This window comes from Fusarium keratoplasticum, chromosome 6 (genome assembly GCF_025433545.1).
Source record: "Fusarium keratoplasticum isolate Fu6.1 chromosome 6, whole genome shotgun sequence".
NCBI classification, from domain to species: Eukaryota; Fungi; Ascomycota; class Sordariomycetes; order Hypocreales; family Nectriaceae; genus Fusarium; species Fusarium keratoplasticum.
Window position 1 is genome coordinate 2,623,818 of NC_070534.1, and position 26,709 is coordinate 2,650,526.

General features: G+C 52.8%; 6 protein-coding genes across 6 annotated transcripts; 3 read left to right on the forward strand and 3 right to left on the reverse strand.

Moving 5' to 3' along the window:
* Positions 1 to 347: 347 nt before the first annotated feature.
* On the forward strand, positions 348 to 1,338 carry NCS57_00879100 (LigB domain-containing protein; the record flags this gene model as incomplete). The annotated part of the gene is made up of 2 exons (XM_053058595.1): positions 348 to 474; positions 527 to 1,338. The coding sequence occupies 2 exons, from the start codon at positions 348 to 350 to the stop codon at positions 1,336 to 1,338; spliced, it is 939 nt and encodes a 312-aa protein (XP_052912426.1).
* A 256-nt stretch (positions 1,339 to 1,594) lies between these two features.
* NCS57_00879200 (uncharacterized protein) lies at positions 1,595 to 2,501 on the forward strand (the record flags this gene model as incomplete). The annotated part of the gene is made up of 2 exons (XM_053058596.1): positions 1,595 to 1,916; positions 1,972 to 2,501. 2 exons carry the CDS (start codon positions 1,595 to 1,597, stop codon positions 2,499 to 2,501), a joined length of 852 nt encoding a protein of 283 aa, XP_052912427.1.
* A 6,048-nt stretch (positions 2,502 to 8,549) lies between these two features.
* On the reverse strand, positions 8,550 to 10,042 carry NCS57_00879300 (Protein kinase domain-containing protein; the record flags this gene model as incomplete). The annotated part of the gene is made up of 2 exons (XM_053058597.1): positions 8,550 to 9,322; positions 9,373 to 10,042. 2 exons carry the CDS (start codon positions 10,040 to 10,042, stop codon positions 8,550 to 8,552), a joined length of 1,443 nt encoding a protein of 480 aa, XP_052912428.1.
* Positions 10,043 to 11,540: 1,498 nt separating this feature from the next.
* On the forward strand, positions 11,541 to 12,142 carry NCS57_00879400 (uncharacterized protein; the record flags this gene model as incomplete). The annotated part of the gene is made up of 2 exons (XM_053058598.1): positions 11,541 to 11,591; positions 11,645 to 12,142. The coding sequence occupies 2 exons, from the start codon at positions 11,541 to 11,543 to the stop codon at positions 12,140 to 12,142; spliced, it is 549 nt and encodes a 182-aa protein (XP_052912429.1).
* Positions 12,143 to 13,886: 1,744 nt separating this feature from the next.
* Positions 13,887 to 15,308, reverse strand: NCS57_00879500 (LDB19 domain-containing protein; the record flags this gene model as incomplete). The annotated part of the gene is made up of 1 exon (XM_053058599.1): positions 13,887 to 15,308. One exon carries the CDS (start codon positions 15,306 to 15,308, stop codon positions 13,887 to 13,889), a length of 1,422 nt encoding a protein of 473 aa, XP_052912430.1.
* An 8,528-nt stretch (positions 15,309 to 23,836) lies between these two features.
* NCS57_00879600 (Arylsulfatase) lies at positions 23,837 to 25,786 on the reverse strand (the record flags this gene model as incomplete). Its single annotated transcript, XM_053058600.1, has 4 exons — positions 23,837 to 24,196; positions 24,245 to 25,213; positions 25,263 to 25,420; positions 25,468 to 25,786. 4 exons carry the CDS (start codon positions 25,784 to 25,786, stop codon positions 23,837 to 23,839), a joined length of 1,806 nt encoding a protein of 601 aa, XP_052912431.1.
* Between the last annotated feature and the right edge of the window lie 923 nt (positions 25,787 to 26,709).

Consider the following 26,709-nt stretch of genomic DNA (forward strand, 5'->3'; position numbering starts at 1 on the left):
AATACTTGTCATGAGACTTTACGGTTCAAGTTCCGAGGCGACGATACGAATATTGAGGGATTACAAATGCCCGCAGCCCCAAAAGTGGAGACTCGCGCGCGGGTAATGACCAAGTCAGCGCGCGGCCCCATATTTGGTATAAATTGGCCAATAGGCGTCGACATTTTTCAGATTTTCCCGGCTGATGGCTTCGGAAATGGAAAGACGGAATAGGGAAGTGGGAGGAAGGTGGACCCCACAAGACATGATGGTTGGGACATCATGGGGGAATAAAAGGCAGCTGAGTCCCCGCCAGATTCAAAATAAGTTGTAGACAGACTCGGTATAAGAGATTGAGTTCCTAGTCAATGCAGAATTGGGCTGCTCCAAGACGCATTCTCGCGATACTAAATAAGACGACTTCACTTCGACAACTACACACAAACACAGCAATGGCAAAGGTAGCGCCTGTTGTTGCCCTGTCGCACGGCGGAGGTGAGTTTGCTTTTACTACAACATGAATATGGCATCTGACTAACTCCTCCAGGCCCTATGCCCCTCCTCGACGACCCTAGCCACAAGGACATTATCTACTCCCTCAAGAACCGCGTCCCCAAGATTCTCAAGTTGGGCACCCCGGAACAGCCCCGCGCCATCGTCCTCGTCACAGCTCACTGGTCCACCGACAAGCCCACCATCTCATCCGGCGCATCGCATCGTCTGCTGTATGATTACTATGGCTTCCCTCGCGAGACATACTCCCTCAAGTACCCGGCTCCAGGACACCCCGAGGTGGCCCGTGAGGTTGCGGATGCTCTCAAGGAGGAAGGTCTTGAGCCTGAGCTAGACGACGAGCGTGGCTGGGATCACGGCGTCTTCGTCCCTCTACTTCTCGTCAACCCAAAGGCCGATGTCCCCGTGGTGCAAATGTCAGTCCTCGAATCCGAAGACCCCGAGCAACACCTCCGCATGGGCAAGGCGCTAGCCCGCCTCCGAGCCAGCAACGTCGCCGTCATCGGCTCCGGCTTCGCGAGCTTCCACAACCTCGGCATCATGCGGCAGCTCATGATGGCCGGACCCTCGCAGCGCGCCCAGTTCCGCGGCGTGAGCGACGCCTGGAACAGGGCCCTCACGGATGCGACCGTCAGCAAGGACAGGAACCAGGCTCTCAAGGGGTGGCGCAAGTTTCCTCACGCAGACACGATGCACCCGCCTCACGGAGGCGAACACTTTATGCCGCTGCTCGTGTGCGCCGGTGCTGCGGTGGAGGGTGAGGAGACGGGGAGGTATAGCGATGAGTTTGCGGGGGTTGAGATTAATACCTACTACTGGGGGGCTGACAAGAACGGGAACCTATAGAGATTTTGCATTTGGTGTTTGTTTAAGGTAAATTTTTGTTATAGCGTTTCATATGGTTCAAATACCAAGACATGTTTAAACCCACTTTATCTTGACCCGCTGCCGTCATTCATGGGCTTGGCTTCTGTTGCTGACGTCAAGACAAGAAACGACGAGACTATTTGATCCGGGAATTGCGTCTTAGGCTTCTTGGCAAGAAGTATATAGTTCCGTCGATGCCGACGTTCAGGTTGCTCAACTAAACACAATCACAACCATGGCTCAACATTTTAAACCAACCATCGACGCAGACGTCGTCAAGGTCTTTGTCCTAGAGACTGACCAACCTCATCCCAACACTCAGGCCGAGAAAGGGTCCTTTGGCCAGATTCTGCATCATCACTTTTGTAAGGCTGGTGCTGATCATCATCCTCCCCTTGGTGTTGAGACGGAGCAGGTCTTTGTCGTGACTGAAGAGGGTGGTCGGATGCCCAAGGTTGAGGAGTTTGACCTATACGATGGACTACTCATCACGGGGAGTATGTATGACGCCTACGGTGATAATCCTTGGATTTTGGAATTGCTGGACCTCTTGAAACGTAAGACTCACTCACTATACAATTCTGAAACTCATAGTAACTCATCTTGGTATAGAACTATGGACAAAACGCCCCGACTTCCACTTCACGGGCGTCTGCTTCGGCCACCAGCTCCTCTCACGCCTCCTCGGCGGCAAAGTCGGTCCCTCGCCCACAAACGACTGGGAGCTGGGCCACAATGCCATCACACTCACGCCCGTGGGCAAGAGGCTTTTCCGCACTCACGACGACGAGGTGTATCTCCACCAGATGCACCAAGACCAAGTTCTTGAGCCCCCGACCCCGAGCAAGTCCAACGGTCTCCTCGATCCAGATGTTGATGTGCATGTCTGGGGGAAGAGTGAGCACACTGCTGTTCAGGGACTGTACATCCCGAATAGGTTGTTTACGACGCAGGCGCATCTTGCTTTTGATGAGGACATGGTGAGAAGGCAGATTCAGATGAGGGTGGACAGAGGAGGAATTCAAGATCTGGAGCATGCGGATCAGGCGGCTGAGACGGCGCATCTCGAACATGACGGAGTAGAAGTTGCTGCGGCGATTCTTAGATTGTTTAGATATGATGATGATGGAATGGAGTGGTAGAAGCGCGTCTGGCGCAGATCATGCTGTGGTAGCCAAGACAGATTTTTTCGCATCATGGCTTTCGTTGTGAAGATTGAACACACGCCTGCTTCTGTAAAGGAGCTAGGTCGGCGTACTGGGCGATATTTGACTATACATATATATATATCCCTCCATGGGAAACTGAGAGACACGCCCAGCCCGACGGAAATCGTGACGAATGTCCGGCCCGTCTTGAAGGAAAGGCTCAGGCTTTGTGATCTAATCACGGCTTCGGAGTGCTTGTGTATATATTCTCAAGTCGATGCATTTCGCGATAGGCGGTATAGCCTCAGGTATTTCGTCAGAGCACCATCAGCTACCTCGATAGTCTTCCCACTTCCCATGGTGAAACTGGGTCTCTTCGAGCCTATGAGGTGCATGTCTTTGAGTTTTTCGGACATTTCCTGGCCGTGAAAATGGAAACCAATCGACATGGAGAACTGAGCCGAGAAGTTGATAACATGCTCGTATCGATTCTCACCCGCCATCGTTACGCCATCCGCACGGCTGACAAGTGAGAAGTTATTGTCATATCCCTGATATATAAAGAGGCACTGTCTGGCGCGGACCATCTAGTTGGTGCCAAAACAGATTTCTTGGCATCGTGTCTTTCGTTGCGAGGATTGTACCTCGGCAAGTGTGTTGGCATCCATGGTGATTTGACCGTATATATATCCCTCCGTGGGAAACTGAAAGACACCCAGACAGCCTGAGAAGGACTGAATCTGACCAAACATTGCATTTACCGTGCAGCAGAAGCCCAGGCTGTCTAATGTCGTTCCTCCTTAATCGCACATCCTTAGGTCGATCCATTCATTCTCGGCCGAGTACAGTCTCATGTTATATACAGACATTGTACATTCTTCTTCCATTAGTTTTGCGCTTTCTTTTGGGACTGTGGCCTGTTTGGATCCTTTTCGAGAGCCGTCTTTGTCTCGGTTCATCTGGTGGATCATGGGTTGAGATCCTCAGATGACAAGTGCCTAACTACCATCATTCTGACGGGACCATGACGGAGCTAGTTGCGAATGCAATATAGATAGAGGCGAATAAGCCGTTTCGATCTCTCTGAGTGTATGTCTGCGTGATAAAGTTGGCGGGTAGCGACAAATTCTTCAGTTGGTTTTTGCGCTTCTGCTGTTGTCAGAGAGCCGAGATGTATCTATACACTTGTGTTTGTTTGAATCTTGTCTCTCTCGTATCAGCCAATAAATTCCATTTCGATCAGCGTCTTGAAGTAACGGCATAGGGTGCTTCGTTAATCATCTGCCCATGTATTTGCTGCAAACGACTGTATCCTCCCGCGATGGTCCCGATTCTCTTGAGAGGAGCTTCAAAGCGAGCTCTGGTGCCTTCAACGAGAACTGACGGCCAAGAATGCATCCTTTTGGCTGTCAAGGTCACTCGGTGTGGCAGTTTGTTTCGGTAGACTTGTTCTGCCCAATCTCGGTTGATCCCAAAGGTTCTCTCAGGAGGATGGCCCAGGTGAAGAACACCTTTGGACTGGCTCCCTTCTCTGTTGGCTCTTGCTCTGGGACGTGACTCTCTCAGAGCATGCTGCTATATATATAAATCCCTTTATTTGCTCGAAATGAGCTCTGCACAAAGTTCTTTTCTTGCTCTTGAGCGTTGTCATGGTTGCGGCGTGTATCTCAAGAAAGAGCAAGAGGCGGCCCGTAGCAGGGCTACGCGTGATATATAGACTCTTCTGAGGCAGTCGTCGAATGCAACTTGTCTGCTTTGGTGTCAGAAGTGATGGAGAGAAGTGATGGAAGCTCCACGAGGGAGTCCGGGGTATTTCTGCCTTGCGGATAGCCAACGGCACCAGGAGGCGATATGGGCCGGATTCTGTACTCTGATGTATATATGGGTTTAGTTCGTTACAACTCCGAAATTATCTATCCGGGATTCTGTGTTTGCTGCTGTGATGCCGTGCCGTAAAAGCCCGTCAGCTTGCCTCTTCGTCACGACAGCATCGCGAAGTGCATATGGTTGAGGTACTCAGTCGCCAACGTGCCCAAGGTCTTGTGTAGAGCAGTATGTCGTAGTGCCGTCATGTATAAGACTCATTGGGGCGCTATGTCGTCCTTGGCGGAAACGTGATTTGTTTATCTCTCGGGTCTGTCTCTTCCTCTTCAGCGGATTCTGATAACAGGAGTGGCGCAATTAGGTCATGGCCCGGGACATGGCTAGGTATTCATGGCTGCGATAAACTCGTACAACGTAGACGTAATCATACTTTCCCACAGCAGCATGGATTCGGTGTAAGGCATCGACAGAATGACGATTCTCGGTAAGTCCGGCTCCGAATCGACGAGGGTTGGTCTCAAGTACCATCCAATCTCACGAGGTGTGTCGTTGGAGATGCCATCCAGCCATGACAGTCTCCTGCCAAGAGCCTATACAGACTCTAGATCAACTGCCGGTGCATATATAGAAGAAATCCATGGCTTGAGATGCCGTCAGCGTCGGAATCAGAGAGCCTGTGGATGGCCATCGCTCTGAAGGATGCTGACGACAACAGCTATTCAAGCCGCCCAAAGCGCGGCAACCTCTGCGGCCTTGGTCCATAACTAGCCAGAACAATTGGCGGCTGATGGTGCCCTGATATAATATATGTAGGAATAGTGCTCTCCGTCGTGACTTTGCGAAGAGGCGCATCTGGTTGCTGTATACCAAGCCCAAACCGGAGACAACCATAATTCCTTCATTCTCGTAGCTCCGATGTGATTGGAAAGGAGTAGTAACCAGTATCAGGTCGAGTAGGTTCGCCGGCCTATATATAGAGAAATTGTACGCCGTGGATGACTCCCACGCCTAGAACGTAGTCCAGAGAGGGACATCAGTAGACTCTTGTCCACGGCTCTGAGAACATTGAAAGAAAATCATGTCACGAGTGCTAAAGTACCGAGGAAATAGTATAAGGGGGGATCGTCGCGGGCAGCTTGATTGATGCAGCAAAGTATCTTGGCATCTCTGCCAGGGACCATGGTAGTGACACTGAGGGTTGTCTCGCCAAAGAGTCGTAGTGATTGTCAAAAAGATTGGGGATGTTCCATGCTACATGCCACGGTTCCATGACTCTCACTCCCCGAAGACCGCCAGTCCATGCTTCCTGCCGATCCTTGTCGTGATCATAAGCTCGAGAGCAATTTCATGCTTTTCAATGAAACCAAGCCCTTTAGATAGAGTGTCGTAAAGAGGTGGGCGAGCATAGACTCCATAGCATATGCGTTGATAAGAAGAGAATGCGAATTCGTGGTACCGAGAGAGAACTTGAGGTCCTCGAGGGGAAACCAGTTGCCAAAGCCAAAGCTGGCGGCGAGATCCTTGTTCTCTCTTTCTAGAGGAAAGGTCTGGACTGGCCAAGTCTTCAGGTCGGATTAGCTTCCAGTAAACCCCGAGGTAGATTTTCGTGTTTCTCTGGAAACGAGAGTCGGCCAACGCGCTATGCTGGGGGATTAACTTGTCCTTTTCAGCTGAGAAGCATTGTGCGGACTCATGCTGATTAACCCAAGTCATGGTAGGGCAGTGAGACTGGTGGAGTATATATATAATTTGATGGCCCTGAGTTATTCCGCAAAGCCAGAATTCGGTCAGCGATCGATGAGTGCCAGAGTTGGTTTGGGCGAGTAGCGATGAATGAAGAACAGGCCGTCAAAAGGCGCTGTTGGAGGTATATATAAGTTGAAGGAGCGACATGGCACAATTCATTCAACTCGATGAATGTGCTCCTCGAAGCCGTCCGGCGCAAAAAATGTTTTTTAATGCATGCAAATGTGTCGGCGCCGGAGGCCATCAACCAACTCTTGTACCTCTGCGATTGGGCGCTTCCGATATAGATCGCTCCGTAATGGTGAGGTGCAAGTCTCGAGTCTTCTCTTAACTTGCCCGTGCCCAGTTCTCTGGTGTGAAAGTTTCCGTCAAGTCTGATAATATACGCAGACCACTTTTGTTCTCGGTTTCTGGCGGCTGTTGATATCCATCTTAGGTAGCAAGTTCCATGGGCTGGTGTTCCGCTCCGGCGATCCAAACAGGGTCTAGTTACTTCCAAGAGGTTGCCTATTCGCCGCCAGGTAGTTATATATAGATGTGAGGGTGCGAGCAGCCAAGGGCAAAGTTGTTAATGTTTTCTGCGATGAGGCCGAGGGGTATATATATCGACACATGCATGCTCCGAGCCAAGTTGGAAGGTCGTGTCGGAGGCTGGGCCGCGCTCTTCTAAAGATGAAAACGCTGCTGAGAAGCAAAGCTTATGCCCAAGTTTACGTGATGCAGCCACAGGCTAAGGTGTGTCGGGGGGGAAGGGGGAAAAGTTGTGCCGAAGAACGAGTGTCTTTCTTTAGTGTCAAGGGTATATAAAAAGGGTGTGTTTAAGACGAGAAAAAGGGCCAGCTATAGATGGTGAGTGTGTAGTCTCCGACCCGAAAGAGCCCATATTTCAGAGCCGTGTGGGCAAGGTTTCAATGGCATCTGGGCCTGTGTGTGTTGGGGGACTTGGAGTCTTCGGCAGGAAAGATTTCGCAAAAGCCTGATGCACGAGCGGAGAGTCTTGACGAGAAACCCAGCAGCCACGTCGGGAGGGTGCGGGTCCAAAGCTGTATAATATATTGACAAGAGCTCACTGTCCACCCTGTGGGCTCTTTGATGCGGTTCAAATTGGGTCGTCGATAGCCAACAAGTGCGGTAGAGACGGTATAGGGATTAGAGAATCAAGGGGTGGGGAAGGCAGGGCAAGAAAGACATCATGGGTTGGCCAGCAACACACCCATGTAAGCAAGAAGACGGTCCCTTCTTGACTGGAAAGGTTGTGAAAGGTGCCTTGATGTGGGCTGATGCTCTCATTTTTTGATAGTCGAAGTCGGTGTATGATTGACATGCCGCTACCGTAGAAGAGGTCTCTGATACGCTCCACAGCGCACACTCGAGAACAACATGACCAACGAAGAAGAGACGTCGTGATACAATCCGATTTTTCCATACGCTGGAGGAGTCTTGTCTCTCGCTGAGAACCAAAGGCCGCATGAGACCCTGCTGGCTCCTAGTCAGGACCAAGGTGGAAACTGCTTCGTGTCCACGACAAAGAGGCAATAATCGCGAATCCATCGCATTTACGGCATGGTGCTTTGGGAGCGAACGGAGCAACGGGGGAATATATATAGTTAGGAACAATCATGCGACAAGCAGTGGGCATTGTTGCAGGGGCTGAGAAAGGATGATGAAAGTTTGGGTATCGGAAGACATCTCGTTCATGTGAGGTTGCATCTTGTAGGTGGTCCCAGCAATGTCTTTAAAACCAAAAAGAAATGTCAATCCGTTCATGATCCTCTTCGACAGTTACGTCATTTTTGAGGCGCTGCGTAAGGAAAGAGTCGTTTAAAGAGCAGACGACGAGAAACGAACCGTGCCAGGCCTTGGCAATAGCTCGACTTTGAACCCATCAGAAGAGAGGGCGTTTGTAGACTTGTGCCAGGAGCTGGCTGCAAGTTTTACCGTGTGGCTTTAGGTGTTTATATAGGGAGATCAATGTTGAGGGTTGAAGCTTTGAGACTCTTTTTTCCTGCGGATACTCGCTACCTTTTATAGACGGTATTGATTTGATTGTTCATACACTTCAGCTCTCGTGGTTGTCTTGCTTTGGCCCAATCCAGCCAATCATCAAGCTACACAAGTCGTCAATGTTGCTAGGAAATGCCTTAACAAGCCATGCAGTTTGCTACTCTCTCCCTTTGTTATCGGTAGCAGCCACACTTGTTTCTGTAAAAGCAATCCTGACTTGCTCTTAGTGGGTTTTTTTCTTTCTTCCTTTTCAGCATGCACTTGCGTGGTTTGTGGTACTCACACAAACATTTCGGCCCAAGGTTATCACCAAGCTAGAGCAAGCGGGCATCACACACAGCATCAAGAATCACAAGCAACACAAACACTGTAAGACATGTTAATGATTGATATCATAAATGCATTCAACTAAAACGCTATCCAATCGCTAAAACTCCAATGGTATCCCCAGTTTTTTTAAACTCCAAGTCATGAATCCCGGGTCTTTCGGACCTCGGGAAGCGCCCACTGCCGCATCCATCTCGACTCCAGCAGCTCCCGGGCCGAAGCCCGGTTCTCGGGGCGGAAGGTGATCATCTGCTTCATCATCTCGATAAACGCTTCCTTCTCATTCTCCGACATTGTCTTCATGCCGTTTTCTCGTCTGCTCTGCTGGATGCTTCGCTCCAGTCTGTCTTCCCATGTGAAGCCCCTGTCGGCGGATTGCACCGGTGTGACGTCCATGTCTTCTTCGGCCCAGTATTCGGGTTGGCTTCTTCCGTAGACTGACCACTCTTCTGGTATTTCTCCAAGCAGGTCGGTCTGATCTCGTAGAATCTCGTCTTCGGACAGCGTCCAAGCGTCGAACAATGGACTTTGTCCCATGACCCCCCAGATCAAGCATCCAAGACTCCAAATATCGGAACTGAAAGAAAGAGGCTGGCATGCATCAGGGAATTGAGCCTCGGGTGCTCGGTATCGGATCGGGGCGTTGCAGTATTGTCGCTTCTCGTTGGAGGGTTTATACGATTCGCCAAAGTCGCCCAAAAGAATCCTTGCATCCGCCAGGGTCACTTCCTCGCTCTTTTGACCCAGCCAAATAGGCAGCACAGCGTGGTGAGGCGCGTTTTCGTCGAGGGGAGCTCCATCCAGTCTAGTCACGGGAACCGTTTCGGGTTGACTGTGCTTCTTGTGAAGCTGATCCGGGGAGAGACGCCTGATTCGTTCAGGGAGCCGTAGTAGTACGTTGTCCAGATGCAAGTCTATACCAAATTAGTTTCTGTAGCAGATCAACGATATCATCTTCTCTCACCTCCATGCACCACGCCGCCCTCGTGGAGGTAGGCCAAGGCCTGGACCACCTGAGCAGCAATAGCTCGGGCAGTCCGCGGCTGGAACAGTCTACAGAACGAAGCGTCCTTGGCGAGACGTAGAGACATCATGGCAGGGTCGTTGACCAAGCACGTATGCCTCCCATTGGGTCCATCAAAGTGAAAGTTGTCCGTCACATGTCGGATAAGTGACTTTCCAGGATACTTGCTTCCAGGTCTGGCCGCAAGGTGCTGAAGAATGTCTACCTCTGTCGAGTCCTCTCCAAAGTCGGCCAGCACAATCTTCAAGGCGGCATACTTTTGCTTCAAGATATCCCACGAGAGCCACACAGTCGAATAGCCGCCATGTCCGAGCTTGTTGAGGATGAGATAGCGGTTGTTGAGCGTCTCACCCAGCGAGACGGGATGGAAGCCGCCATGGCAGTACTGCTCGAGGTTCTCGACATGCTCGATGTAGTTGAAGGTGTATCCCATGCTGATCAGTCTGGCGTTGTGATCCTCCATCAAGGTAGGCTGAGATACTTGAGCGGCGGTGGCAAGCCCCCGGGTCGCAATCCTCGGTACCATTCCCTTTAGACCAAAACATCTCCTAGCTCCAGATACCAGAGTCAAAGAAGGCCGCCGCAGCGACTTGAAACCGCGAGTCGCCATGTCGTTTCAGTCAGGAGTTGTTGTATAGGTGAGTGGTGTTTGTTGTATGAGCATGTTCAGGGACGGAGGCCAGACGCGTCAAGCCTCTCGTCTTGAGCTACAGGTCTATCCCATACCGGTGCAATGGAAGATGACTGAGTAGAGAAACAGACGACATAATAGAGCCGAGCCATGGTTGTTACTCATATGATGATGGTCTGATGGAGACACTCGGTTGAAGGGATGCATTCCGGGGTGGGAGATGCCCCAGGCACCAACTTTTCGGTCAAGTTCCGAGAGGTCCACGGTGTGCGGCTGCAATAATAAAAGAAATCTCGATGGACACACCAAATTAATCGGAGGCTGCCGCAATGCACGTCGCAGCTAGCGCAAGCGCCCGGTTGCTGTGCTGTTGGTTTTGGACGTTGTGTTGACTGACCGCCATATGGTATGGGACATCTCGGTTGCTGCGTTGACGGTTGCATTTTCGAGTCGCTTCACATGGCGGCAGGGAGCTTGAAAATTTGCCATCAGGTGACAGTACCGTGATTTCGTCCGCCTTGTTTCAACATCTAAGGGGCAAATCAGCTAATTGCCCGAGATGAATCAGGTGAATAGGGCGAGAATGAACAGCAACTTATACCTGAATAGCCGTCATGAAGTTGCATGCTCGGTGTGGCCTGACCTGACTCATATCTTATCTTTGTCCGGGGGAATCGTCTGGGGACTCCATCCGGGGAAGCCATTCAGCCGATCAATCACAGCCGGTCTTCCACGTCCCCACAGTCCATATCGAGTAGGAGCCGGCTTGGGGTTGAACGGCTTGATATTAGCCTATTAGTGTCTATGTCTTTGTTAGTTGATAATCTGTGAGATCTGGATAGTCTGGGGAACAACCTTGTCGAGACCTAGTTGTGCGGATTAACCACACTCGAGACATCCATTGACAGGACTTTGGGGCCATACACACAAATGTCGCCACTCAGAAGCCAACAGCTCTCAAAGCCTCCTCCTGAGATGACTTACTTGAACAGACAAGTCAAACTTGACTCGTCCACCTATTCGGACAAATTCATGAGCAAGAGGGTAAAATGAAGAGGAATTAACGCTGTTTCCTCGTCAAGTGCCTTCTTCACTCCCTCCGCAACCTGAAGCTCCTCCTCAGTAAACGAGTTCAAGTACAAACACCTCCAAAATCATGAATCTTGGCATCTCCATTCTCCAGCTGGCAGCAGTGCCATGACCTTCGAAGTCGACGCAAATCTCAGAACAGCCAGCACTGGCTGGCAGCTGGCAACTGGATATCCATCACGTTCCACCCGTTGATAAAAATCTTGAAAATTTTCTCTCAGGATCTTCTCTCCCCCATTGGTTTCTTGAACACTCGTTTCTTGACCTTTTGTGAACAGAGCTCGTTGTTTGCATTCTTGCATCGTCACTTGACGATTCGATACACCACCGTCTGTAAAAAGCACCATCAATCACTTGATCACACAGTCGGTGTATCAAAACGATCAAGATGAGTCTCGAAAAGTTCCTCTTGTCGCTCCTCATCCTCTTCTCCGGCATGGTCTGTCATCATCCATCAGCCACAAGCCCAACAGCATCTCTGACACTTGGCAGGCCCTCGCAGAACCCGACATCACGCTTGGCGACAATACGTCGGCTCACCCTCTCCTCAAATACACTCCCGGCCCTCTGCCCTCCATCCTTCGCACCATGGTCAAGGACCCCCATGGCCTTCTGCGCATCGGCACTGATGGCGTGCTCCGCAGCTTCGCCGCCAACGCCTCCGTCCTCGACTACCGCCACCTCTCGTCGGCGCAGACTCACGGCCTTGCCCCCGACGGACGCGGTGTCCTCTCCGAGGCGGCTATCCTGCACTCCCCCCGTGGCGCCGTCGAGGGGCGGGCCTCAGCGGCTGGCGCGGGCCGGCCGGTCGGCGTGGGTGTCCCTGCGGCCAGGAGCACCGATCCCGCCGCAGCTGAAGTCGTCCACCCCGAGATTCTGGGCGAGTGTGCTCCCCCGGTTGCGTGCTGGAACAGCACGACCTGCGGCGGTGGGTGCGGAGCGTGCACTTATTTCGGCTTCTTCCCGTACGGACTGTGTCTGTCCGGATGAACAGAGAAGGGATGAGAAAAGCAAGCAGTCAGGATGTTGATGATTATCAAGCGGGGTGCGCATGTACAGGCGGGCCAATGTCGACACAACCCGGGGTTGGTGCGCACGTCAGAGTCTGGGGTGTCTTCAAGACCGGGAGTGAGGCCGGTTAGAGATTGCACTGCAGGCTGGAAGGATTGGATTGGGGTTCTGACTTGCACATGAGGCAGCCACGACAGTTGATCAATATGTACCTCCCTTGCACAATGCATCATTTTTGCTGCTTTACAACCCCTTCACTCGGGGATATGCCGGGGTGATGAATCTGGGGAAACCTGGGGAAACAGGCATCAGATGAAGAGGCCATCAACCATGATAGGATGAGACGAGGTTCCCTTGGTCGACTGAAGATAAGCTCCAACGCCCGCTATCAACCGTCTGCATCTGTGTGTCTGCATCTGGTCCGTGTGCCCTCCTTCTTGTTCCCCCTCAACACCATCCCAATATCATGCCCGCATATCTTCCAACGCCTCTCCCTCCCTCGCTTGCTGCGTCTTCCCCTCCTCGCTTTGCTTTGGGCTGCTGTTGCTGCATATTTCGTCACATATCTCCTCGGACTTGAATCCCACCCTCCCCCCTCCCCACGGCCCTCGGGATCTACGCTGCACCTCCTGTCTATCACCCCCGCCTTTCAGCCGCCTAAACGTCTTGGATACATACAGTAGCGCAGCCTTTGGGTGTCATGACCTCGACTGGCGATGCACATGCCAGCCTCAAACGCTTTTCCCGATCCCGGCTCGGCTCTAGAGTGGCTATTATCACAAGCCAACAATGCAGCCTCTACGCACAGCTTGTCCAGCTCACAAGCCATGTCCTGCTTCAACGCTTCGAATTGGCCTACCACTATCCGCGCCGCATCCAATTCCCCGCCCCCGCGTCAATCACACCCCCAATACCTATCTTTTGCTTGTTTAGCCTCTACCTCTCTTATCTCCCTCGCTTCCCCTTGTTCTCGTCTCTCTTTTTATCCAGCCCTCCTTCACCCCGCTCCCCCCTTCCCATACCCCCAGACGTCCCCCAGACGCCTCCCGCTTGGCGTTGCAGCCACGTCTATGCACTTCCGCCCAATGCCAGAAACGAGACGAGAAACATCCTCGGGAGCCATCTCTTGACCTCTGTCATGGTTGCCTGACCTTGCCTTCGCTATGCCCTCGCCTAACTTTAGCTCTATGCCTTTCTCTTGGCAGTGTCTTCTTGGCAAATTCAACTGTCACTGTGGCACTGATCATGAGATGTAATTGTCACGGTACATGACAAGTAGTTACGAAGTCATTACACTCGACAGTTCACAGTGGGCTCAGACAAACAAGTTGTGTCATCTTTCTCTTGATGATTATGATGATGCCTCCGAAGCCTGCTCCTTTCTGGGCGGCCTGGGCTATTCATGGCTACTAAGATACAGTGGCTCTCGTCGCTTGGTATTTCCAACACATGGGATCTGTTTTCATCCCACCCGTTCGTGACCTATTCTCTGTGTGTCTTGCACACCCAACACCTTTTTTTTCGTCATTCCCATGTGTCCTGTAGTCCCGTTCCTTTGTAAATGCGGAAGCATCTCTGTCTTCCTTCAACGCTGGTGGGTATATCGCTTTTTTCAAATCAGATCGCCGCGTATCTCATGGAGTTGTAACAAAGAAAACATGCGGCAATTTATGCCAATAAGAGTATTAGTGTGAGAAGAAATGTCGAGCGGTTGCCGAGGGTTTCAGGATTGTCGGCTGTCAATTGAAGAGTTGGAAACACTGAGTCGGTGAGCATCGAGTTGCTCCAGGCTCTCGTACTCGATGGGAGACTCCTGCATAGGATAGGCCGGGGGGCTTGGGGGCACGTCCTGGTAGACAGGCGGGGCCTCGTTGTCCCAGCTGACGCCCATGCCGGCGTGGTCCGTCATGACAACGCCGTAGTGCATCCGTAGAATGCGGCCGGTGCCCGTCTGTGTTGCGAGTTGTGGCTTGCCCTCGGGCGCGTACTCCCTGGACACGACCAGCTCAATGAGGAGCGAGTGGGTCACCTCGATTCCGTCGTGGGACTTGGTATCGCAAGCATACTTCAGCTCCTTGCTGTGAGACTTGTACTGGTTGGCAAAGTAGTCAAACTCCATCTCAACTTTGCCGTCGGTACCGGTAAAGTCCGACTTCCAGCCCTCGTGCAGGTGCTTCTCGCCCAGGACACGGACCTCGTTCCGAGGAAGACCCTTCTTCTCGGGGTCTTGAGCTTGGGCGGGGGCGTGTCGCTCACAGGCGGGAGCCACAGTCTTGATCGTCTCCTCGAGCCTCCAGGTAACCTTCTTTAGTCGCCAGAAGTCAATCGTCTTGGCCTTCTCGTTACGACTCATCAAGCCGTCGAGTCGCAGGTTGACTGTGTTGGTACCGGTGGGGTGGATGACGTTGTTGTAGTGGGCACTAGCCTTGATGTTTGTGGGAGGAAAGACTCGGACAGAGTGGTGAGGGATCTCGTTCTCAGGCAGAGAGCGCTTCACGGGAATGGTTCTCTCAAATCGCACGGGCGCGCAAGTGCCAGAGGTAGAGTTGATGCCGCGAGTGACGTAGGCATCGGCCTTGAACTCGTAGGAGATGGCGGCCAGAGGGGTATCCATGGTAGCGGGGAGGTGACCACCGAGGAGGATAGAAAAGGGATATGCGTGACGACCCTTTCGAAGAGTGGTAGGGTGAGCGAGCAGTTGCCAGGCCTGGAGCTCAGTGTACTGGTTCTGGCAGTCGGTGCAGTGGCTCTGGAAGGGTCGCTTCTGGAAGACGTGAAGCTTCAGGGATGCCGAGAAGCTGCCAATTTCGACAGCTTCCTCCTTGACGTCGAGGAACATCTGGCCCGTGATGAGGGCTCCGGTGCTGTCCTCGGCATTGCCATGGAAGACAACCGGGGGGCTCTCGATGCTCCAGTCGATGGAAACGGCAGAAACCTGATCCTTGCTCGACTTGCCAAAAGGCAGCGAGATGCGGTGGTGCTTCTTGACGGCGTCTGCGAGGTCGGGCATTCTGACGGCGTGAACTTCTGGTCGATCCTCACCATCAGATGTGTAAGGGCTGTTTGTGCGTGATCGAGCGACCTTCTTGATCTGCGCAATGTTGCCCGATGAAGTACGGAGGAAGTTGGCCACGCGGTGGGGCATGGCTGCTAAGACTGAAGGAGCGACCTTTTGTAAGTCGCTCTAGAAAGGAAGTTGCGGTGGGGGGTTGGCGGGTAAGAACGTTCCAGGGACGGGCCCTTGGAAGTCGGCGGCTAATAAGTAGCAGAGACGAGTTTTTGCAAAATCTCTGCACGCTGATGTAATTCTGTCTTGTCGACGCCGGCGCCGATGGCGGGTGCTTCGATTTGATGGCGTCAACCGGGCGGGAGATGGCCAGGGGCAATTGTGCTGTTTTGAGGGTGGCCTTGTGACTTGTTGCAGTCCCTAGTAATGCAATGACGATGCCTTCAAGGGTCCTTTTTAGTTCAGGGAGCCTTGTTCGTGTGCAAAGGGTGTGTGGTCGGCAGGGTTTGGAAGCCGGGTATAAGCTGCAGGTTCTGAGAGCCGATGGCGGGGCGATTCTTGGTTTTCGCTCTTTTCAAGGTCAGGTGCCTCGATTATATGGATGGTCTGCAGAAAGAACGAGTGACTGAAATCAGAACTGGAGATGTGGTCTCGAGTTGATGTCCGTCTGCAAGGTCAATTGTGGTTGACTGTCTTGAATCGTTCGGTCTTGGGTTTCTTCGAAAGCTTCGATCGCGTGTAAGTGACGACGATGGCTTGTAAGTGGGAGGGCGGTGGGTTTGTGGTTGGTGTGAGTGCTTGTTGATTGTGTGTGCTGTGAACCTTGTTCAAGTCTGGGGAACTCGATATTCAAGTCGAGATGAGTATGGGGAAGAATGGAGAGAGACTCTTCCTAAACAGAGAGGCAGAGGGCATCACCAAGACTAAATATCTGATCTCAGGGCGACGACTCGCAGAGAGCTCCTACGCCGGGCTGGGGGAAACGATGTGTCATAGCAAAGGTTGCCCTGTAATGGCGAGCTTGTAATGTGGCGCCTGGTGGGCATGCACTGACAGGCGGCTCCCGCCTGACTCTCCATGCTGCACCCTAGGATGCTCTAGGATTCCCCTGGGCGTGTGGGTTGTGGTTGTGTCGTTGCGGTTCTGGGCAGTAGGGCGTGGCCTGGCCACCGCCGGTGGGTGTGAGACCATCAGGGTGGGCTTGACGACCGGGCCCTCGCAACTGAACACGGGCACACAGTCTGTCTGGCTTGGACCTCGCCATGGTCTGTGGAGGAGCACCAGACGGTGCGGTTGGCTGAGAGTGCAACTGTGGGCCTGCGTCTTGGCCTGCCCGACGTTCTGACCTGATGCCATGAACGGAGCACGGCACAGTGTAACGGACAGTACGAGGAGCAGTACGATGGCGAGCTGCTTGGTGGGTCTAATAGGAGGGATGTTGGATCTTGCGCAGAACGATCGTGGATCGTGGGACCAGGTTTAATTCCCGTGGGTGGATAGGATTTCGCACCAGGACAACGGCCATAGAGACGTCGAGACCGTGAGGGAGACGAACCGAACCGATGCTGCCCGGTTGTGGCCGGTTGTCAATTCGCAAGGGGAGCTCCCCATGGTTAGCAAGGTTCGTCCGTTGATACTGACTCCAGAAGAATACTGTGACTCCTGATGCAGATGAGTTAGATCTGATGAGCAGGTTGCCCAGGCTTAGCCTGGTGATGTACGGAGTACAGTGTTGCTCAAACATGCTCACTCTCAGAAAGGGAAATTTAGCCCTACTGCGGCATGGCAATTCCGCTTTGCTGATCTGATCCCATGATTCCCCTTCGCTAGGCTGAGTTTGCTGTTGCTGTCTCGGCATGGCTCCCGTCGATTCACACCAATCCATCCATTCACCCAGCACAGACGGGCCATGTTCCCGAGACTGGCTCCTCGTCAGGAGCACACTAGCCTCAATCCAGTACGCTGTGAGAGAGCGCGCCCATCAGCAGTGCAAAGCATCGGCACAGCACGACCGAAGACCGGGCCGGTAGGCGCAGGGGAGGGAGACCCTTTGATCAATCTGTGCCGTTTGAGAGCTTCTCGACTCCCCGTGCCTCGAGCGTTCGGGAACTGCTGTGGGAACAATCGAAACCAACACCATCAGATGAGGTGAGGTGACGCGATGCGACTGGGCAGCACATGACGCTCTAGATGCGACAGAGCCACAGCCAACCAGCTTCATACGCCCTGTCTTGTCTGGCTGTTTCTCCTAGACGAGCAATTGAAGCAACGCCATGCCGAGAAAGGTTGTAAGTGATCATACTGCAGAATGCTTAAACGTGCTCAATTGCATGGAAATTCGGAAATCCGTTGTTCGGAGTGTCGAGAGTCCAGAGTCCGCGGAGACGACAGTCAACGCCACACGGGCACTGGCGACGGCAGATGCAGGGAAGGCGCAGAGGGCGTTCCGTCCTCATAGCGCTGTAAATTTTTAGGCTACAGGGCAGGAGTGCGCTAAAGCGTTCCCGTAGCGGGAAGGAGTAGCGCATATCACGGCTCGCAGCGCCTAAAACACGGCAAGTGATCGGACATTCGGACCTTGGAGGGACCGCCCGTGATTCTGGCATCACCAAACTCAACATGATCCAATACTGCTGCGGTGCATCCCTCTTCTGGCACGGCTGGTTAGGCGTGCTCCAGAGCACCTCAGTGCCCGCAGTCGCTGACGCTACAGGCGGTGTACGCCCTCCGGAGCCCTGTCAAGGGGCAGAGTCAGGCGCTGTCTCGTCGAAGGAGGACCCCTGTGGCTTCGTGCGAGAAGAGACAACTGGAACCTCGTCCACACCAGCCGACCTCAGGTGCCGCTGCTGAGGTTCTGTGCCCGGAGCTGGGCAGATCAGCAGAAGCAAAAAGCTTCTGCCCGGAGGTACCAAGCCCGACTCTCGGCCGATGGAGACGCCGGCTTGCCCCACTGGAAAATTCTCGTTTCTGGTCCCTGAAAGGCATCAGCCGGACATGGCCGGTTGTCACCATGGAACAGCACAGAACGGTTCTGGCGGCTAAACTACGTCTCCCGTCGCGGTTGCACTGTGAGTCGCCGCATACGACACATGGTCCAAACATACGAGACGACATCATCTACTCCAGATTCGACTTGACCAGTAATAGATTGCGCGCCCGGGTTGATGATACGGAGCAAGCTGGCTGGGGTCTGGGGATTGCCTCTTCCTCGCCGATTCCGACTTACTACGTAGTACATATTGTTGAGACACTATCCAAGCCCTCTTCACATGCTGGCTTGCAGATGTTCTGCCGTGTGTGTTGGCATGGATGTGAGGTGGCTACCCGGTAATAATGCGAATGGCTGCTTGATCAGCTTGTTCACAGCTGGGCAAAGGGAGTCAAATGGCACATTCAAGCAGCCAAGAGCAACTGTACGGGCATGAACAGCCGCATCAACCACAGCAAATGCTGCAAAGCCGACAAGAAAACGGCAAGGTCCAGTAAGATGCTGACTCTGCTCCCTTGCAAGTCGTCTGAAGCAGGCGCCTCAAACTTGGCATGTCCATCATGTGAGCAACGCCCTTACCCCGGCTTCTTTACATAACCACGTCCGTTTTCAATGGGAGTCATCGAATTGCCGATCATCACGCTCATACTGTATCCTGCTTTGATCTGTCACTTTATCCTGTTCTCGTGAGAACTTCCAGATCCCCCAACGTCCTCGACTCACCTGTGACGGCTTGTTTACAGCCCAGCGCCCAGCCGTCACACACGTCAGGTGGCCGGTCTCAGATTTTGCACCTCCGGTGCCGGCCCCGCCAAACAAGGCCAGACTAAGAGAGCGAAAAACTTCTTCGATGGAAGGCGTATCCACATCATTCATGCCGGTTCCGCTCTGAGCTCATCAGGCAAAACGGTGACCTTCTTACGTCTTTGACGCTGGCCTGGTTCCTTGGCCGTCAGCTGGTCTCCTTGACAAGGCCAGTGCTGAATGGTGCAATCCACTCAAGTCCAGCGCCTTTCCTCCTGCGACTGAGCACAGTGGGGGTACGTTGTGGGGCTCTTTCCTTGGTCACCATGGGATGAAAATTTTTCTTGAGCGTGACGGTGGAATGTGGGAAGGGACGGAGCCGAGTTACCGTACGTTAAGGTGAAGGCGCACGAGCCAATCGCGGTTGGAAGTCGAATGGAAGGCCACACCGCGGCGGGTACGTACCGATCTGCACTGTGCCAGCCCGTCCCGTTTCCTCTCACCTTCTAGGCGAGCACGTCCCTGACCTCGCTTTCCTTGTTGGTCCGTCATCGTTCTGGCTACTTCGACCATACCATCATCGGTCATCGAACGGTGCCATGCCATCCAAAGATCCTGGGAAAAACTCTGAACCTGAATAACCGCCTCCACAGTTTTCCAAGGCACTAACACGGTTGCGGTCGTGCTCTCACGGTGCCTTCGATTTGGAGCTTCGATCTTGTAATAGTCAAGGGGTCTATTACTGGAGCCGAGTCGACACCCAAGACGAGCGTTCCTTGAATCTTGCGGCATGACGACTTGATTGGCCCGTCACCCACGTGGACCTTCTGGAATACACACACACCCTTCCACGTAACGATTCGATCACGGCATCGTGAAGCAGATTTGTTGCATCAGCAAGGTTTGCGGCCAGCGAGGCCTTCCATGGTGAGATAATCTATGTACTACGGAGATCGCTCTCCTATTGTCGTGGAGGTCCAACAACCAACGAGTCACAGACGTCCAACTATACTAGGCATCGCGGTGTGTTACTCTGGTCTCACAACACGTGGCTCGACATTGTTGCCAGTGTCGACTTACAGTTGTAGTTTAATGGCACATGGGCTTCACGTTCTCTACTTCCAGCATTCGAGTCGTGTATGCGAGTCAACTATCCACCCTGGTGAATCACATCACAGTAACATAGCCAATTTGAACACCAACACGACCGGGACCTTGTTGCCACAGCGTCAGTGTTCCAAAGCCACTCAGACCATGAGATCGGGCGCTCAAACCTTCTTGATGAGGCAGATCTCACTCTCATCCCGTCTCAGATACGTAGACCTGGGTGACGTGTTTAGGGTATCCGTTCGCTTGAAGCTTCACCCTCATCCCCACGGATCTCGACAGTTCGGCCACACCAGAATATTCCCTGCTCCATGCCTTAGTCGCGGGTACTCCCACCCGGAAGAAGCACCAGAAGCATCTCCGCCTTTGGCATCGAACGTCTACTGACCCCATCGCGGAGTCAGGTCTGGAGGTTCTGATGTGGTCTAAAGTGGATCTTAACCACCATCTCAGCTTCTTTTTCTTGTTCTTCGCCACCAGCACCTGAGTCCCACACGCACGCGCACGTTTGCTTGCGCAAGGCCTCCGGCTCTCAACCACTCAACATCAACTCTTCGGATGCCAAGTTCTTGTTGACAGACACAAAGATCGCCAACTACATATGCGGCGCAAGCCATGCCCGAAGCCTCCCTCGGCATAACCCGAATCAAGACGAGCCGCATCTTACATGCTGCAGTTCTCGACAAAACCCTTCACTTTTCAAGGGACCTGGCTGTTTTGCAAGGGTGTGCAACGTAACGCATTGCTCGTTCCTGACGATCCATCGCCAGCCACACAGTGCCTTTCCCGTTACCTAAGAAGCCTCGCAACCTTGGTCGGCCACCACCCTTCATCAACTTTCCACGCCCTTTCACACCCTGTCTCCTGGAAGACCAGATTGGCCGAGTCTGCCTCACACGGCCCTGAGCCACATCTCATCGTGAGAACCCCTTGGGTGTTCGCGACTCAGCCCTGTCACCCTACCCTGGTTCGTCGCCATCTCGGGAACCGCCTCTTTACGATGGTGCAATCATGGACCAAAGCAGCGCAACGTGCCTCCAGGCGTCAGCTCTAGACTTTGGCCTTGGCCCTCGTTCCTCAATGGCTGGTTCTAGGTCATTACCTGAGCATCAATGGATTTAATCCAAATGAACGACACATTCGCCATCACTTACACCATTGCTGTTAGGCCATCACATCATGGAAACCCGCCCGAGATCGAATTCTCTCGACCAGGCTTGGCACATCGATTTTAGCTGGGGGTCACCCACCACCAATATTGGGTGCACGGGCACTTGCTAACCACACGTCTTTTCATTTTTCTGCTTCTCTAGCTCACAAAAGCGTGGGCCAAGCGCCGGTTTTGAGCCGCATTTGAACTTGGTGCGCGGGCCATTTACGCTATTATTATACCATGGGATCCTCTTTATCAATCACAAGACGGCATGAGACTTTTGGTGGGTTCCTTGAGATTTCTCCCTCAGCTCCGTTCCACCTCACGACAATCCCACGGATGTTTCATCTCCAACCTGTCCCGACACCAAGCGGTTAATGCCGGTGAAGACACGGTGAATGGGAATGAATGGGAATGGAGTCAATTTCGGCGTCCCTTGCCCTGTTTGTTTGGCTGAGAGCAAGGGCTTCTGAGACAAGCTTCGGTAGCGGTCTGAGTAACGGAACGGTAATTGCTACCCGTTCATGATCGAATCTGGCATCAACTGCATTGTTTGGGCTCCAAGAGGGTCCACGGCAAATCTGCAGACGAGATTAAGCCCAAGGAAGAAAAAACTTGGCTTCAGCACGGTTGTGCCCGAGTCTGCAACGGCGGCGATCGATAGGCATCAGTCGATGAGGCTCTATTTTACATAAACTACCCGCCAAGATCGATCTTCATGGCCCAAACATCTTTGTCAGCGGCGGAGCTCCATGCGAGCTCGCCCAGAGTCTCGAGCTTACCAAGGGGTGCAGAATAGCCGTGAACCGCTTGGCGCTGCATCGGCACACGGCGCCGTAGCGGCCACGGAGCTCCTCCTCAAAATCGATCGCGACCGTCCTTGTGAGCTCCGGCTCTCACTTGTCCTGCTTAACGGAGCCAAGACCTGGGACGGACACGAAGGTCCTCGGACGTGGCTCACCTGGCACAGTGCTTGCGCTGACCTTGCTTGCCCTTGGTTACGGATCCATACCCTTGCATGCCCTGTCTTCCTCTGCCGACTGTGACCCTTCCAATGCCTGTGCATCATGTGCCTAATTCTCGGCCTGGCTTTGGTAGGCCCTGGTCTCCCTGCTCAATGCGTCCATCTGAACGGCTGTAACCCTGGCCGGCGACGTCCGTGCCAACATGGGCCGTTTCTTGGGATCATCAAGCAAACGGACCATTTCGGCAGACCTGTCATATGGTGCAGCTCCCGATTTCTGCTGCAACACGCCAGTGCTTCAAACGGCGGAGGGCGTGATGTGGAAGCACAAGTCAGCCTGTCATCTCCTGTCCGTCAAGCTGGCTCTTCTCTCGGTGTCAATAAACGATACCCATAGTCTCGGCGACATGTTTATCTTGCCATTGCAATAGAATTACACCATAGTTTGGCCGGCCTTCGCAGTTGGTTCCTTAATTTGAGCACTCATTTTGAGCTTCATTACGAAACTCGTCAGGGTCGAAATAAGCTACCTAAGACAGCAGCCACGTTCTCGTGGGATATGGGTAGGGGTTGCAGGGGTAGCTCTGGGATGGTTACCAAGATCCTGAAGCCTGTTCCCGCTCCTGGTGTCTGGGTTGTTTCGGCTCGCGTGACCGAATCTCGAGTGAGCGACAGCGATTACTTCGGCGACCAGCCAGATGATGCCTTGTGAGGACAGACCAGGTAGCGCCCCTATGAGGGACGAGTGTCGTCGATTCCGTGGTGTCAACTCCGAAAACACCGGTCAGGTGACCGCGGTTGACAGTGTCGTTGATCTCGCAGGCTCAGCAGGATGGCCATAAACTACGTGCATGAGATCTACGAGTTGGGCGGGCACTACTCTCTAGCGACATCTAGAGATAGCACATGCATTATCCAATTACGGAGCTGCCCAGATTCTCAGAGCGCTAGCTGATATCTTTCATCCTCTGCCGAGAGGCTGCCCGGGGATTCCGGGGTTGAAGATAAGTTCCCTTCTGGGGAATGATAAGGCTGCTTGAGATAAGAGCGTGTGGGCTCATGACAGATAGGGCTGCCTGAATGGGCTGTGATAGATAGGCCTGGAAACTGCCGCCTCTGACACAGTGCCAAAAGGCCTGGTATGGGTTTTCTATCCATGTGGGTAAAGTGAAGGAAAAATCTTCACACCGAAACCGGTTTGATGGGTTCACGATGGTGTTGAGTGTTTTCACCAAGTAAGTCCCCCTATCCTGGCTATGCCCCCGACAACCAGCCGAGTGACAATGCACGATACGACAATTTGTTCCTATAGAGGGAAAGTGGACTTCCTACATCACCTACGGCCTTGAATTGCGTGCCTGGTTTCTTTTAAGGTTCTTTGACTCATAGTCGGTGGGCTTGTGGACCCAACTTCGTTCATAATGACACAACTTGGACTCTAAGCGAGGTGTATCGCGATCGAGCGGGTTTCGCCGATGTCGATGAGACGGGAGCTGACATGGTAGAAGCTGGTTGTCATAGTTGTAGGTCTGAGCTTCCGTAGAATGTTACGACATTCGTAAGTGTTGAGATGTTGGACTTGGCTACCCTGAGGCACACAGGTATTTGATAAGAGAAGTGATCGAGTATCTAACATGACGAGGGCTCTAAACATGACTCCATGTATCATTGAAATACTTTGTCTTATGATGAATTGCGTTTTCTCATGATCAAGTCCAATCACTCCATCTCGAACCCTGCCAATACACGTTCCCGTCCTTCTCAAACTGAGGCCCCTCGGCGTCAATGATGTGACCTGACTCGCAGCGAGAATACTCGACTCGAGTTTGCTGTGCGTAAAACTCATCGAAGCGAGGTGATAGAGCATCTCGCAGACTTTCCACGTTGCCCTGAGGATGGAGGGCTGCCCATGGCTGAGAACAGGTCGATCCCTTGCAGGACTTGAGCACGAAAAGAAGGGAATCCAATCTTGGGACGACATCCTTGAGAGGATATCCTAGGATTGTTGCTTGAGAAGCTAGATCTGCTTCATCTGTATGAAGGAGGTTTCTCAGCTGGCCCGGGTCCGTCTGTATAGGTTAGTCACCAGTTCGAGTGGTGGATTCTCGATCACTTACAGTCATGTCATACAACTCCTTCTCGTTGGTGCACCAGACAGAGTAGTAGAGGTTATAGTTCTGTCCAACGACCCGTAAAGCCTTGTAGGTGTTGTTAAAGATTCTCTTGTCTTCGCCACCGTTGAAACCCCATTTGCCCTCACTGATGGCCCAACCCCAATACTCGACGTTGACGTGCTCGCGATTTCGAGGGGTATCTGCGAACTCCGAAGCAGAGATGGGAATTAGGGATCCGTCGAAATCGGCCCTGAGAGGCGCACCGACAAGTGACAAGATTGTAGGTACAAGGTCGACATGTGCTGTGACTGCCTCGGAGATGCCTCCCTTTGGTACACCGGGGCCACGGACGATGAGCGGGATGTTGATGTCCTCCTCGTAGCTACACTCTTTCCCGGGCTGGAGGCGGTGCTGGCTGATGTGATAGCCGTTATCGGTCGTGTAAAAGATGTAAGTGTTGTCCAGAATACCGTGCTGCTCAAGCCTTTCAACTAGACCTTCAACAAGTTCATCCACTGCTTGGAGAGCCTGAAGACGACCCCTGTAATGGCGATCATTAAACTCAACCATCTCATCCGTGAGTTTAGGCTGACGTCTGACCCAGTCTCCCCCCGAAGGCTTGTCGGGGTTGAAGTTTTCCGTCCTCGGGACCTTGGCGTCCGGGAAAAGATGCTCATGTCTCTTTGCGGCTTTGGGGAAGTTCACGCGGAAGAGGTCGTCAGAGATTGGTACGTCGTCGTCTGGCCCCTTGACAGGGTTGAGGATCGTGCTGTTGACGTTGCTGTGTGGTGCGATGGGCGCAATGCCGAGGAAGAATGGTTCGCCAGCTGCGACGGCATCGTCGAGGAAGCCGTAGGCTTTTCTGGCTACCAGGTCGGTGGAGTATTCGCCGAGATGGTTCTTGGGCTTTTCGTGGTCTCTCTGGAAGGTTGCGTTCCAGTAGTCATACGTGTTGGGATCCAGGAGGAAGTCCTGGTGGTGTTAGCTCAAGGCTTGAGAGGGGCAAATGTTGTTCACTAACCGAGCTATTCCACCCCTTGAGATGAGGACTATCATAGTTCCACACGGTATGGGCGTTGAACATCTTTCCGGTATAGAATGTGTTGTAACCGGCATTTTGAAGCCACACGGGGAGGTAGTTCTCATTGTGACCATTCTTTACAAAAATTGGAAATCCGCCTTTGAGAAGTTAAAGTTGAGCTCACAGAGAAATGGACAAGACTCACCATATGGAGGATTCAAGTCAGTAACGTTAGTGTTGTGAGCAAGCTTCCCCGTCCACAGGCTGGCGCGAGATGGGCAGCACACAGCAGTGGTACAAAAGTGACGCTTGTATGCAGTTCCCTGATCGATAAGATGCTTCTGAATCAAAGGAGTAAACTTTAACGAGTCCATATGAAGGTCCTGGTCGTCAGTGAGGACAAAGACAATATTCGGCCGAGTGGGCTTCTCCTCCGGCCCGGAGCCGAACAACGGCGCTTGGCTATCTTGGGCCTTGGCAACGGCCCATAACGCGAGCGCAGCTTGAACCGACTTGAGCTTCATCTCGACATTTGTTGTCCAATGCCTTTCGATTTGATAAAGCCTGCTTCTGCGAATGAGCTATATTTACGCCATCTGGCGGAACTCGTATCGGATCTCGCAGCCGTTTTCTGCCTAGATTCGGAGGCCCGGTCTCCAGATTACGGGCCGGGATAGCTGATGATGTGCTCAACCCCATGGATCACGCCAATGCTGAGCAACGTATTGATCAACGCTAAGGTGTGGTTCTCTGCATCTTCTAGTGGGAAAATTCAGCGACGACCCGACGAGTTCCAAGAAAACTTGCGATCTGTGAGCAAGATTTGATCTTGGTTGAATGAGTATCAGGTCTTGGTAGTTGATAGAGCCTGGACTGGATAGACTGATAGCTTAGAGGCTCAACGGTCTATACATCTCCCACCAAAACAAGTACGGAAATACGGCAAATCTCAGATACTGCCGAGCACGGGGCATCGCATTCACCGATGATTACTCGCACAGAAATCTCAATTCGCGTACATACAGCCCAATTGCACCGCGCGGTCAAGTTTCAAAGGCTCGATGTCGCAATTCCATAGTTCGATAGCATCAGACACAAGAACCACAGTGGTCCGGGCTACAGTGGGCCGTGGCCTGGCATCTCCGGACGGTAGTACTCGCCGGCATCAAGCTATCTGGGGCAGGACGTCGTAGCAGTATGGAGTCGCACCGCGTTGCCCCGACAGACATGTCCGTAACGGGAAATTCTAGACACGTTGATGTCGGTGCAGGTTTCCACTCGGTGGTATTGTTCGTCCCGATAGATGGGTTCCCTGCAAAGAAGTGGAATGAAGTGAGGGTATGGTCCGTCTGTCTTAAATAGAGAGCGTTGCAGTCAAACTGGTTTCCTTCCGTAGTCTCTTGGTTCGCACTGATCTGCAAGAATCTCGTCGAATTCGGTCGTTAGC